The following is a 13,321-nucleotide window of genomic DNA, read 5'->3' on the forward strand; positions in this document are numbered from 1 at the left end:
CAAAAGCAAATAATGGAATCGGATGAAGTTAAAAGCGTAAGATGTGATTGGCCCCCCTGTTGACCTTGGATTGGCATGGCGACAGAAACTCTAGATCTGCAGTATATCTGAACCTTTGGGAATTATATTGGAAGTCATTGGTATAAATTCATGACTTATAATTATACACTGTGAAGCCCTTGATATCTATCAGAAGTAGCTGTGTACATGACGTTACCATTACTTCCTCCAGCTTATGTTAAGATGGTAACCATCGTTACCATGGTGACCGCTCAGCCTCAGGGTAGTTTGCCGGGCCGTTATGAACTCTGACTACCTTAGATAAATAAAGAAATGGTTTATTGTATATTGCAATTTGTTTATTATTCATTATGGGCTCCGTTGGCTTGGATATTCTAACAATTCATGCTTCAGCGCGAACACTGGTCGAGTAATCGTAGATCTTGAACAGTATTCTGCTAGCTATATCAGAATCACTAATACCAAGCTACTTTATAACAATAGGACCATGATGTCACAGCATCACAGCTAGACGTATTAAGCCAACACCTAACCGTCTTTCAACCCAGTTCTTAACCCTGACCCGTGTACCTTGCTTCAACTTCGAGTCTCGTATCTCTTCATTCTCAACTGAGACTTCAGCATCAATCTCCTCTTCTCGTATCTGGTTCAGACCACAGCATTCTGGGTGACTAGCTGCCGCCACAGGAAGTCCCAAGAGCCTCGCTTCCAGAAACCCAACCTTTGCCTCCTGAATGACATCCGCAGCCACAACTTCCTGCTCCCCTGCCGCTCTTCTCTTCCAGAAAAACACCTGGTTTGGATCCATAGGCTGAACACCAAGATACCCAGGCACCGCATCGGTAAAGCCACATTCTTGTCTTCCACGAGCGCCGATATGTATCTGAGCGTGAGCCGAAGCAGTTTCATTCTGAATGGATTCCTCCGTGCTAAAGTCAGTGCAATCGGCATCACAGGAGTTGAGAACCATTCCTGGGTTCCGATCTTTTCTACCCATGATAACTAGCCTGCCGACTCCAGCCCCAGGGATAGATCCACTCGGGCAGCACCAGGCATGTTTCATCATGGCTTCGTGGGTGGTGTCGTGGGTATGTAGTTGAGAGATCCTCTCATTCTGGCCTTCAGTAGTGCAGCTTGGGAAGCGTCTTCTGAGTTTATCTTCATCGAATGAAACACCGAGGTGGGAAGATAGTTGTTGAACCATCCAAGCGAGAGGGGCATGTACAAGGCCTTCCTGTTGTCCAAGCTTACCCATGTTACCATGATCGCCTAGGAAGAAAACCTGGTGGACGTTGTGTCCACACATGTAAGTTGGACTATAAGGACTTCTGGTTTCGTGCAGGGCCAGGGCATGGAAGGAATATTTCACATCTGTATCAAGCATCAGCTACTATTCCGCATCAAGTCAGACTATGTGAGTACTTACTATTTGGAACATGGTCTATGACCTTGGTTTTATACTTACTTCGGTGAAGATAGGATAGTGGCTTTGCAATACCAAATAGTGGGATACCCAGCGAACCAACTGTATCAAAACAACACAAGCCGTCGATTTGTATGTCATCCCAGACTTCTACTTGTTAACAATTGTTATCAACAGAATGACTTTAATACTTACAGCGGTAATTGTGTCGAAGCTCATCCTTATTAGCTTCGGCAAGATACGGGTCTTTCTTACACACGTCATACAAGCGCTTGAAGAACTCCGTGTCGCCATCGCGAACCAGGCCTAAGCAGCCAATTATCATCGCTAGATAGCGAGCAGCCCATGCACCTAAATTTGATTATTAGCCATCATCTAAGAACAGATAAAAAGAAAATCCGCACTTACCTCGAGAGTAGCCACAGAAGATGATCCTATCACCCTTGTTGTAATCGTCGGCGATATTCCCTAGATGCTGTAAGCTTTTCCCATGGAATAATCGAAGGCTCAATCTAGGAAGCTTACTATAGGCGGTGATGACATTCCGACGCGTACCCCAACCACCAAGACCTCCAACAAGTCAATAAGAATATGAAAGAGCAAGAGGCAACATGGAATTAAAACATACCTCCAAGAATCTTGTCTGTCAAACCATCAGTGCCTACTCCGTTGACCCGAATCTTCCGAATGTGCTCGTTCTTGGAGATGAGATCGGGCAGGCTGGATACTACTGTCTCCTTTGAGCTTTTGACGCTGCCATGCCACGTCCCTGTTCAGAGTTAGTCATTATTATGCTTTTGGGAGCCTTTGTTGAGACAATTTCCATACCATCAAACGCAACGAATAGAAGTTTGGGCGAGCTTTGTTTCTCCTTTCGCTGGCGGGCCTGTTGTCCAAGAAGATGGGAGTGAATCGCCATTATAAAGGAACAGATATAGTTTGGTATAAATGAGAGTTTAACGGCTGTTGCTTATGAAACAAATAGAGTGTATTGAACAAGTGGCAGGAAGACAATGGGGTTGAGATACTGATTACAATAGAAAAGCCGGACCGCATGCAGATAAAGTACGGTTTAAATAAACCGAAACTTAGATCAGGCTGTAGAAGACATCCCCCTTTTCGCCACTCTCTCAGTTTATTTTACAATGTTGATGGCGGTGCAAGTCATAACGGGCTCCCTCTGCCCAAGCTCAAGTCCGACAGCCTTATTAGAAGTCCACCAACACAGTTGAAATGCACTTCTGCCTGTCCAGTCAATAAGTATGACATAGGTGGGAAAGCCTCTTGGGGGCTGCTATATAAACTGTGGTAGATATTTGGGGGCCACGTCTCTACTTGGAGATTGGTACATACTTAACTATATGTGTATGATTGGTACAGTACTGTCAGCTGAAATACACACACTACTGATTTGAGGCTGTGAGACCCTTCTGATCCAAAAGTGCGAACGCCATATGTCGATAGCGTGTCTTAGCGGCATTTCATCCAGTACAGCGTCTCGTGTTCATTTCACGGATCTGTTGTCACCGGAAGATGCTGAGGCTATGCACGATTTTGACGATCAATGTACTCTACGTACTTGATAATCAGGAACGAGGTTTTATGCATACTCCTTAGTTCACCTCAAGGTCACTTAGCACTCTAAAGTAGGCTGAGCGTTCGCTGACCATCTTAGAGCACTACTGCCTCACGTGAAAGGCATGCATCTTTAATTGAACCTTCAACAGCTTGAGGCACATGACTACAAATACACTTCATCTCCGCGTGCGTCCAGAAATCACCATTAATTCGGCTGAAACCCTGAGCGCCATTATTGTCGCCGAGTTGAGAGGGAGTATAAATACACACAACGGCATGTAAGAAAGTAGCATTCATGTGTCCTTCATTCCGACTTGCGTCAGAGGTACAAACTAAGAATAAAGCTTTGAAGTGATTGGCCAACAGATGCTGAGACCAGATCCGGGCATTGTTGCTTCACTCAAGTGGCTGGGGTCGCTGCTAATAACCGACCAGACTCACCGGAGATTAAGCCCTTCCCCCCAAAAATCCAGGTACAGGTTCATTTATTCCCGACTGATCATCCATCAATCGTTTGACATGGGTTACCTCAATTACGAGCCTGATTCGTCAGTGGCAGACTTCACCATCTCCAAACAAGCCTACCTCACTTCCCGCCCAGAAGTCTCTTTTGGATACGTCGCATCCAGTTCCCTCGTCTTGGACGCAACAGCCACCTCGGAGCATCGTATTCTCCTTTTACAGCGCGCTGAAACCGACGACGATGCCGGCAAGTGGGAGCCTCCAGGTGGTGCTTGCGATGACTGCGATAAGAGCATCTTGAGTGCTGCCGCACGTGAGCTGCATGAAGAAGCAGGTCTCGATGCGAAATGGATCGGTGGCCCTGTCGACAAACCCCATTTCTTCACTCTTGACGACGGGAAAAGGGTCTGCCAGTTCGACTTTATGGTTCGCGTAGATACGAACAACCAAGCAGTGAAGATATCCCCGGATGAGCATCAGCGCTTTATCTGGGCTACTGAGCACGAGGTGAAGTCGAGGAAAGTGGGCGATATTGATATCGAGTTCACGAGAGGTGAAGTTCGGCGAACAGTGTTGGCAGCATTCCATCACGCAAGCAACATCCACGTTTGATACCAAAACCTTTTGAAAGAACTTACACGTCATCTAAACTTCTCTCCTCAACATCACCTTCTGCGAGAATCTCTATCGCCTGCCTTTTCATCCACTCGTCGACAAGGCCTTAGCAGCTCGCGGGGTAAAGACTCTTGGGAGCCCTGGACAATGATGGACAAAGAACCAACATTTTCAATGCCTGAACACGGCGCTCACCCACTGGCTAGCACCGCGAGCGTGTCTTGGAGGAACCGAGTTTATATCCATAAAACAATACAACAAATATCCGGCTTGCGTGTATCTTGCCTATTAAATCCCGTAGGCTCTAATACATGATGGGGCTTCTAAGTCGGCACAAGTGTTCGCCCACCTGACACAGGTGTTGGTTCTTGTATGTGTTGTTTAGTTGCCAAGATGTAACCGCTCTGCTACTTTAAGCGCTTGTACTATCTCTAGCCGCCGTTCAACCTCATTGGGATGCATATGATGACTGAAGCAACCAACCATGCAACGTAAAAGCCAATCAGAACATTTGTATAGAAATCCCATTTTCAGCTTATTTCTAAAATTCGCTATATGCAGGTTGCTGGCGGGTCTGAGGACAAGTACCAGGCCTTTTATTTCTACACTGTTCAGAAGTGTAAAAAGCCCCCTTGCTCTAAAGAAGACTATGACTTGTGCCTTTTAAGATTTGCTCTTATATTAGTTCAACCCGCAGGGCAGGCGAAGCGTTCGCATTCCCCTCCACCTTAACTTTGTTTAATGCCTGTCAGAAATATCTTACCGAAAACATAATTCTCTTCATACCTGTATTTGGCTCTCGTCCAACCATGAGCGGCTTTCAACTTACTTCAATGGACGTGAGCGAACTGGATGAGTATGTTTCTTTGACTGTTGATCACGGAGCGTATATCCAGAAGGTCGAAGGATGCCTGGAACTATACAGTGATCCCGAAACCCAAGCCTCGTATCACAAGGTCGCACACATGGTCAGGGAGAGGTGTCAAGACTTACTCGAAGAGACTGGCACAAAAGGTGTGGTGACTTGCAGAGCCAAAACATATGAATCGTTGAAAGCGAAGCTCAGAAGTATGGAGCATCATACTGATTTCACGTCTTGGGCGCTTAACAACGATATCTTCCAGCACCACGAAATGGGAGATCTGGCTGCTGTCCGTATCGGATTATACCTACCTCAGGACGTCATCAAAATGGCGAGGGAGTGTCAGCAACGGTTCAAGATTGCCCATCTGTTTGGTACTGTTGGCAGTGGCAGAGACGCTACCCGGGGAGACAAGATGAGCCTTGACAGCCATGCAAGGGGGCCCTGGCGGTCAAAAGATCAGCACGGCTCTGATGAGTACTGGCAACATTCTGGCTACAGATCCTGGCAGATGGTGATTGATTGGGAGGGAGGGCTTCGGGTCGAACTACAAATTGGAACAGTGGTTTCGCAGGCTTGGGCTGAAGTTCAGCACAACGTCATCTACAAAAAGCCCGACAATATGATGTCAACCCCAACCATGAAAAGAATGATCGATGCTATCAACGGCCTGGCAATGACTACAGAGATCATTCTTAGCGAGCTGGAACAAAGCATCGAGAGCGCAAAGCAGAAGGAACAGCTTCGCCGCTTAACAGAGGAGCGATTCGAGAACTGACTTTTACTTACGGTTTGGAGTTTCATATAAGTGCTAGATACCTCAGACCTGGGTTCAGCACTGGAATGCGAATGCAACTTCGGTTCGAAAGATTGTCGACGATTGAAAAACAAGCAAAGGACGACCAGGATTCGTTCCTATCCTTACTGTGATGCGAACTTGAAGAGAATAGTCAACAACAACAAACTGTTGTAAAGAAATGCTTCAAGTGACACAAAGGGTGATGCAACGTATTTAATATCATGTAAGATTGTTAGCAGTCTTAGCATACGGAAAGAACTTGAGACGCGGGGGAGCCAAGTTTCTGCCAGGACTTAGATCTGTTAGTTACATTTGAGACTTCTGGCTGAGAGTTCATATCAGCATAGAGAACCTATGTTTCAGAACTCTGTACGTCAGTAGCTAGCTCGCAGTCATTTTACTCTACTCAGTCATTTTAGTCTCATGTGGGTTGGCTCAGAGAATGAGCCAATATGACGAAAATGTCTGGATGCAAAGCACACTGATAAGATGGGAAATAGATACGCCTCCCCAGAGAATAGGTTTTGAAATCTGGTCAGACATATCGGTCCTCAAACTCATAAATCAACGGAGGATAAGACCAATAATTAACTTATGTAGCAATGTGTATTACATGTTCTGTTTATTTAACATGAATAATGCCACAAAGCTTAGACCTCCATATACTACAAATCCTCCCTTAATGTAACGCTTTACTTCGCATCATTACCTTCCAATCTGTTTACTTAAACCTCCTATGACTTGCGGATCAAGAAGCCTGTGATCAGCGACCGAGTCCTTATATTCTCAGGCTTAGGCACAGGAGTTGGTCTGGGCGAGTATGGCGAACGCAAATATCACAGCTCGTGTAGTCGGTGTAACTCTTCTCACCGGGATAATTTCTGTTTTCATGGGGACTCTTTCTGCCACCACTGGGCTTTGCGCCTTTCCATACTCACCGGTATAGTTGTTTGGATGCGCGTTGGAGGCTGGGGATTGGCTCTGGTTTTACCGGTAATGGATGTGCAACATATGGTTCGATGATACAGGGTTCGACAACAGGGGACTTGATGACACAGGGCTCGACTTTATGGGTCTCACGGTGCTATGAAACCAATTAGCAAACGTTGGCAGTGGCATAAAGGCGAGAGTACTCACCTGTTTGAGTTCCGCAATCGACACGAAGAACCGGTAACAAACAGAACACCTATTGTGAGCCTTCGCATCGTGCTTTTTCTTAAGCTCGGCGGTCTCAAAAACCTGCCCACAAGGACCACACACCATGTGATCAAGCCACAAATGGTCACAAAGCTCCTTTTCCGTTCCCAAACGTACTTTTGGATCACACAGGTCGCAGAAAAACGACCCAGGCTTTGCAGAAGTGCCAGAGATAGATATGATGTGCTTCTGCTTCTTGGCTGGGTTGGCAAAGTATGTCTCACAAGCACAGCAGTATGTGTTGTCATGTTTCTCTCTCTGATGCATGCCAAGCGCAACTTCTTGGTCGAATTTCTTTCGGCAGATCTTGCACTGGAAAGTAGACGGCTTTTTCTCCGCTATGGATCGTTTGAGAGCGGCGAGGAAGTCTATCCAGCCTGTTTCTTCGATCCAGTTTCGTAAAGTGCATGATCTGTTTTCGAAATGTTTCAGGAGCGTACCCATACGAACGAATTTCTTGTCACAATTTGGGCATTGCAGGTCGATATTCCGACATGACGATTGTTGAAGGCCCTTGCAGTAGATCCCTACGGCGCTTTGGACGAGTAGAAGATTGCAAGCTGATTCGCATGAGCCATGCTCAAGGTGATCCATCATTGCTGAATAATATTTGAATCGTTTCTCGCAGCCGACGCAGCAGATCGGGGTGTTAGCATGGCTAGCTTTATGCTAAGAAGATCGGTCAGATCAGAAAAACTACCTGTCCAAGAGAATAAACTGACTTGGTGTAGCTCTAACTTTGTCGGGAACCCTTCATCGCATGCGTAGCATAGGTTGCCGTAATGCCATTTGGAGTAGTGTCGCTCCTTTTCCGCATCGCTTTGGAAATATCTGCAGCATTCGCTGCAGAAGGGATACGAGGTCGTGTTTGATTTTGAAGTTGAGAGATGATGACGATGATCTTGGATAACTTTGGGAGACTCGCGCCCTTTCTTGACGCGCGCGTCGACGATAATGCAATCATCATCAGAAGATGAAACCTCTCCCTCTTCGAGCTTGGGGCGCTTCCGTGCATGCCCCATGATGGCAGTAGGTGATGCAGTTGTAGTCTCAGTCGTTTTGGCAGGCGTTGTTTGAGTGTAACGGAGAGAAGATGGAGTTTTCGTGGAGATCAGCGATGTTTTTGTGAGCGTTGCAAATAAATGGAGGTTGCTTTTTCTGTCGGGGATGTTTGTGATGGTAGTCTGTGGTTGGGTTGGGTGCTCCTGCCTTGCACAATACGATTGTCAACAGGAAAATCAACCGATACCTCAGGCAACATTTATCAGACCGCGCTTCCCTAAACCCCGCAGAGATCTCTATGCATTCTTTATTGGCGTCAGAGTTTAGGCAATGCATTAGGAGACCCGCGATTGTAGAAGTTGGGTCAAGATCATCAAAAGCGCTCGGAATTTAAGTTTCTTTTCCAATTGCTATCGTTTCCAACTATCCTAGCTGACCCCTTTCCCAGCTCTTCTCGGTGGATATGTCTCAAATACAACCGATGCTTGAGCTGTCGCACATTTTATCCGAGGGCCCTGGGTTTCCACACAAGGTTTGACCTCCTTTGGAGAAGCAGTTCTCTCCACAGGAGTTTCTGGGCTTGCCTCCGATCTTACTTGGGTAACGGCGGTCGGAATAGAAGGAACCGTTGGAGGAGAAGTGGTCGTTGGAAACTCTTTCTTCACAGGTACAGCCGGAACCGTCGGCAAGGCTGGTTTGACCGGAGTAGGAAGGTTGACCCCATGAAGCTCTTTGTAGGGCTGCGAATTATGTTAGAAGGTTCAAATTGAAGAAAAGAATACTCACATTGCATAGGTCGTTCGGACACATGAAGAACTGAAAACAGTCAGGGCATCTATGATGAGCCACAGCCCCGTGAACCAACCGTTCCTGCTTATTGCCAAAGTTCAGTCCACAAGGCTTGCGCTTGTTGTAGCAGTGCTATATATATCAAGCTACCTACTATAAGCTTTAATTGTACCTTTACTTGAATTTTAATAGTTAATGAAGTATTTATAGATCTCTTCTTTATGTTAAGGTATATATTTTCTATTTAAATAAAGTAAGAGAACTTATTTACCAGCCGAAGTGCCAATATGGCGTGACTGGCTTGTCATCACCCGACCTTACCTACTGTAACACAGTCTAGGTACCGGCGATTACTGAATTGGGTTGGAATGACCCCCATGTGAGGTTAATTAATAAGAGGCACAGTCTCAATAGCCTAGGTATTCACCCGTCTTGGCTTCATCGCCATATCTAGAGAGCGACAGGCCGTGTTTTGACACAATTTGGCCTACTGTGTTGCACCTATTCCACCCTTTCATGGTGCCGATATTGGACATAAACTTGCACGTGAACTCTGGCCCTTATGAGGAGCCTATAGGAACAATTTACGGTCTACAATTCAGGCTAGGTGCCTAAGAAGGTTGATTATACGAATGATGCCTGCAGGACAGGAGTTCTATTGATCAACATCCTTGCTGGATATCTTATAATTTCCGCCGAAGCAGCAGAAAACCAAGGGCATGATGAGCTACGTTTCACCAGGTTCGTACATAATCCCGTTATCTACGTATTTTGCGCCTCAGAAAGGGAGTTGAGTATAAAATGGTCCATTGATCCTGCTCAAAGACTTGGATTTGAGTACGCTTCCTCATCGCGGCCTGTCTTCTCTCTTCCGTCTTAACGTGTCGAAAAACCACTGACATGCGATTCAATTGCCTTCTTCCCGCCTTGATGGCGTCTACTCTGGGATTTGCCTTGCCTGATACTGATGAAAGCTTTCTTGATCATCTTGATGATGGCACAGTCCATGTTTTCAAGCGGGATGTTACCATCAGCTCCCGAGATATTGAGTTGGCGAAGCGAGATGGCGTTGACCCGAATCAGAGTACATCAATCTTGAAATTCCTCACTCATTAGTACAGACAGATCTAACATCTAGTAGTGTATCGTCACTCCATGATCAAGCGCGACGATAGAGACCACGTCACTATCTGGGTGGACAACTCCTATGACGAGTCTGAGCCATACGAACCAGATATCGATGATTCGGATGTCTGGCTTGCAAAACGTCAGAAGCACCGCGTCGTCAATAACTCTTGGGAGACCGTGGGAAAAAGCAAGTGGTGTAGACTCAGTCGGGCTACCTATGTAGGCAATACTGGGCCAGGCGCCCCAACCACTGGGGGCCCCAATGCCGTTATCAACTGGAGCAAAAGCTGCAAGGGTAATTGGCGGGTCGATAAAAGATCGCAGAGAGACCTTGTTGTTGCCGGGAGCAATGGCGGAGCCAATATGCGCTTCAAAGTTGCGGGGAAAAGAGATATCGCCCTCAATGTTGATGGTCGAATCGGGTGCAAGGACGTTGGGATACTTACCGAAACGTCTCGGGATCGGTTCCAGAAGCAGTTCAGCGGAAAGTGGAGGGTGCGTGCCCGTGGCGACGTCAATTGCCAGGTGAATAGCAGTGCCTGCGGCAGCAAGGGCGTGTGCTTCCCGACCACTGGGTCCCAAGATATCAACTGGTGGCTGGACAACTATGGCGGAACTGTTTAAACTGTAGGCTACTTGTTCTCCTGGAATCCGACGTGGCCTCTTGCAGGACTTATCCAGCGGCGTAGCTGCGGACAGTATATGGTGTCGAATGACTGCTGTAACTGATTCTGCCAAAATTTCCCTTCTCCGAAGCGACTTCTTCTCCATGAGTCAGGTAAAGAGAAGGAGGAGATAAATTAAGCACGCTATTATATAAAATCTTGCCAGGCATCTGATATACTCGCGAGCTCAGTGATAGGTCTGGAACGTAGTCTCTTAGCCGTAGCATGAGAGCGGAGCTAAACCCAGGTAACGATGCCAGATGAGGAGTCTATTGCCCCATAGATTTGGCTAATGGCCGCAGCATACCTAGGTAGGAAGTACTTGGCATAATTGCGCCAAGATAGGCCGGCTAAATAGGTACCTGACTCGAGAAGCCTTGCCTTGCATGATCCTAGTCGTGAGTGACCACTTAGATCTCGCTGGTCGCGCAATCCAAGATACCAGAATTAGATTACATTATTTCTTCCCTTTTTATTTACGGATGGGCATTTAGAGGGTCCTTACTTTCCACTAGAACAAACGGTCGACACGACGTCACATCCAACTCCAACAATGTGGCTCATAGTTTGCCTCCTTACATGGGGCTTACTCTCCGGCCCGGCTGTGGGCTGTGACGACGAGATTCTCATCTCCGACTCGGAAACTTGGAACCAATGTCTTGCCATTCTCACATCCGACATGTTCAGCCCAGTCCAGACTGGCCTTCAGAGCCAGCGAATCGAATGTAAAAGGTTGCGACCCAAGATAGTCGCCAGGTCCGCCACTTCTACTCCTCAGACTCCTTGTGTCTTCTCTCATCCCTCATTTCGCAATGGCCGTGGCCTTGTTCTCGTCACTACCCCGGAAGTGGCGTCTAACCTATTAAGCCAGGGGGCATTAGATGAGAGGGACCAATACGGACCCCATGGCTCATCATCTCCGGGGGATTTCGTGCCAGGTCCTGTATTGGAACCCGAATCCGGTATCCCGGCGTATGAAGTACGAAGCTTGCCAGGAAGTGGCAAGGGCGTTATTGCTCTTCGTCATATCAAACGAGACGAAATCTTCCTACTAGATCATCCCACTATCCTCATTGCATGGAATTCGATCGGGCTGTTTTGGGATAAGACTCAGGAATCATTTCTCGAAAGTGCACTGATCCATCTACCCAAGGACGCAAAAAGAAGAGTACTCGGACTGTCGAGGACTAACCGAGTTCCGGGTCTGCCACTCTGCGATCTATTCAAAACCAACGTTTGTGGCTTCGTGCTGGGAGATGGAACTCCTCACATTGGTTTATTTACTGAGTTCGCGGTAAGCCGTTTTGAGTGAGTGTGATACCAGGATGTCATTTGATACTGACGACGGAGACTCAAAGAGAATCAACCATGCTTGTGTTCCAAAGTGAGACTGTGCCTTGGTTTCGTTTTGGTAACTATCATACACTAACCCGTAGGCCCCAGTGCTTTCTACAGGGTCTCTCCAAGTCATTTAAGGATGGAGGTCGTCGCTTTCCGCGATATTGAGCCAGGGGAAGAGATTTATATTAACTGTGAGTCACTCTGAAACAACCAAACTCAGTGTTATACAGTATAGACTGATAATGGCCAATAGATGCTCATAGCGCCATGCCATCCACAGAGCGTCACCAATACCTAGAGTCCGACTATGGATTTAACTGCAGGTGCTTCCTCTGTACCTCGCCAGAGTTGGAGCGAGCGACATCCGACCGGCACCGAAGGGAATTGGAGGCGCTGCATGTTGATATTGATATGGCATTGAGGCAACGACGGTGGACTGATGCCGCAAAACACGCCTCGGAAGCTGTTCTGAAGCTTTCTGAAGCTGAGATCCTGGCGCCAGGTATCCTTGATTACTCGCTGACGCCTCTCTACCTTGAGCACTACGAGGAGCTGGCAAGGATCTATCATAAAGTGGGAGATGTCTCCATGGCGAAGAGTTACGGAGACAAGGCCTTTCAGGCCATGTTACACCTCCGTGGGACTGATAGCTACGATGCTCACAAGCTGAGTAGATTTTTGAAGATGATTCGACAGGGCATGCAGTGAAGCGTCCAGCATGCTGTGAGCATGAACATTTGTTCCTCCACCATGGCAGACGTGTGCAATTTGTTGCAGGGCGCGTAATGGCGGGCTCGGTACTGCCCTTCCCTGGAACGAACATCCGACCCCGCCCACGAACTTGCCATCAGCCATTGGATAAACTCGAGTCTACGGATAGATAGGCTGGACTCTTGGATATCAACTCATTCGGCAAAGGTTCGCCCCCCTGCACATATAATCAAGTATAAATCGTCCCGTAAATCTCAGCTATCCTGAATGAATCTCTATAGATAACATATGAATGAATCACAGCTTAAGAGCAATATGTAGCAGCTCTCACTCTCGAAACGCTGCAGAGAAGCGCTCATCAGACGCTGGTTATGAGGAGGCTTCCACAAAGGGTCTAGATCCAGGCAGATCTGCCTCAAAGGTGACTGATACCATAGCTCTTGTGATATGATCCACTGCTACTAGTAAAGGGACTTCTTCATGGTCTTATTCTTTCTCCTTCACTATGTCTACCACCAAACCCGTCTTGGCCTTACAAACTTGGCGATGCTGGAATATTTGGTTAGCAACATCATAGAGCGACCAACAGAATATAATCGCCGCATGGAGATCTGAGAGGTATCTGTAAGGCTCGAAGCAAAAAGGACATATCTTTTGATCAGCGTAATCATGCTCTGCCAACTCCTCCCTTGTTTTGAACACGAGTCCACATGGTCCGCAGGCCGTGT

General features: G+C 47.1%; 6 protein-coding genes across 6 annotated transcripts; 5 read left to right on the forward strand and 1 right to left on the reverse strand.

The window, feature by feature from the left end:
• Window positions 1-403: 403 nt before the first annotated feature.
• J7337_001675 (uncharacterized protein) lies at window positions 404-2,363 on the reverse strand (the record flags this gene model as incomplete). Its single annotated transcript, XM_044819411.1, has 6 exons — window positions 404-462; window positions 592-1,392; window positions 1,640-1,795; window positions 1,853-1,912; window positions 2,073-2,213; window positions 2,273-2,363. The coding sequence occupies 6 exons, from the start codon at window positions 2,361-2,363 to the stop codon at window positions 404-406; spliced, it is 1,308 nt and encodes a 435-aa protein (XP_044687113.1).
• A 1,178-nt stretch (window positions 2,364-3,541) lies between these two features.
• Window positions 3,542-4,096, forward strand: J7337_001676 (uncharacterized protein; the record flags this gene model as incomplete). The annotated part of the gene is made up of 1 exon (XM_044819412.1): window positions 3,542-4,096. The coding sequence occupies one exon, from the start codon at window positions 3,542-3,544 to the stop codon at window positions 4,094-4,096; it is 555 nt and encodes a 184-aa protein (XP_044687114.1).
• Window positions 4,097-4,908: 812 nt separating this feature from the next.
• On the forward strand, window positions 4,909-5,739 carry J7337_001677 (uncharacterized protein; the record flags this gene model as incomplete). Its single annotated transcript, XM_044819413.1, has 1 exon — window positions 4,909-5,739. The coding sequence occupies one exon, from the start codon at window positions 4,909-4,911 to the stop codon at window positions 5,737-5,739; it is 831 nt and encodes a 276-aa protein (XP_044687115.1).
• A 3,939-nt stretch (window positions 5,740-9,678) lies between these two features.
• On the forward strand, window positions 9,679-10,500 carry J7337_001678 (uncharacterized protein; the record flags this gene model as incomplete). The annotated part of the gene is made up of 2 exons (XM_044819414.1): window positions 9,679-9,832; window positions 9,890-10,500. The coding sequence occupies 2 exons, from the start codon at window positions 9,679-9,681 to the stop codon at window positions 10,498-10,500; spliced, it is 765 nt and encodes a 254-aa protein (XP_044687116.1).
• A 594-nt stretch (window positions 10,501-11,094) lies between these two features.
• Window positions 11,095-12,016, forward strand: J7337_001679 (uncharacterized protein; the record flags this gene model as incomplete). The annotated part of the gene is made up of 2 exons (XM_044819415.1): window positions 11,095-11,835; window positions 11,978-12,016. 2 exons carry the CDS (start codon window positions 11,095-11,097, stop codon window positions 12,014-12,016), a joined length of 780 nt encoding a protein of 259 aa, XP_044687117.1.
• Window positions 12,017-12,018: 2 nt separating this feature from the next.
• On the forward strand, window positions 12,019-12,590 carry J7337_001680 (uncharacterized protein; the record flags this gene model as incomplete). The annotated part of the gene is made up of 2 exons (XM_044819416.1): window positions 12,019-12,073; window positions 12,136-12,590. The coding sequence occupies 2 exons, from the start codon at window positions 12,019-12,021 to the stop codon at window positions 12,588-12,590; spliced, it is 510 nt and encodes a 169-aa protein (XP_044687118.1).
• Window positions 12,591-13,321: the final 731 nt, after the last annotated feature.

Source organism: Fusarium musae, chromosome 1 (genome assembly GCF_019915245.1).
Source record: "Fusarium musae strain F31 chromosome 1, whole genome shotgun sequence".
NCBI classification, from domain to species: Eukaryota; Fungi; Ascomycota; class Sordariomycetes; order Hypocreales; family Nectriaceae; genus Fusarium; species Fusarium musae.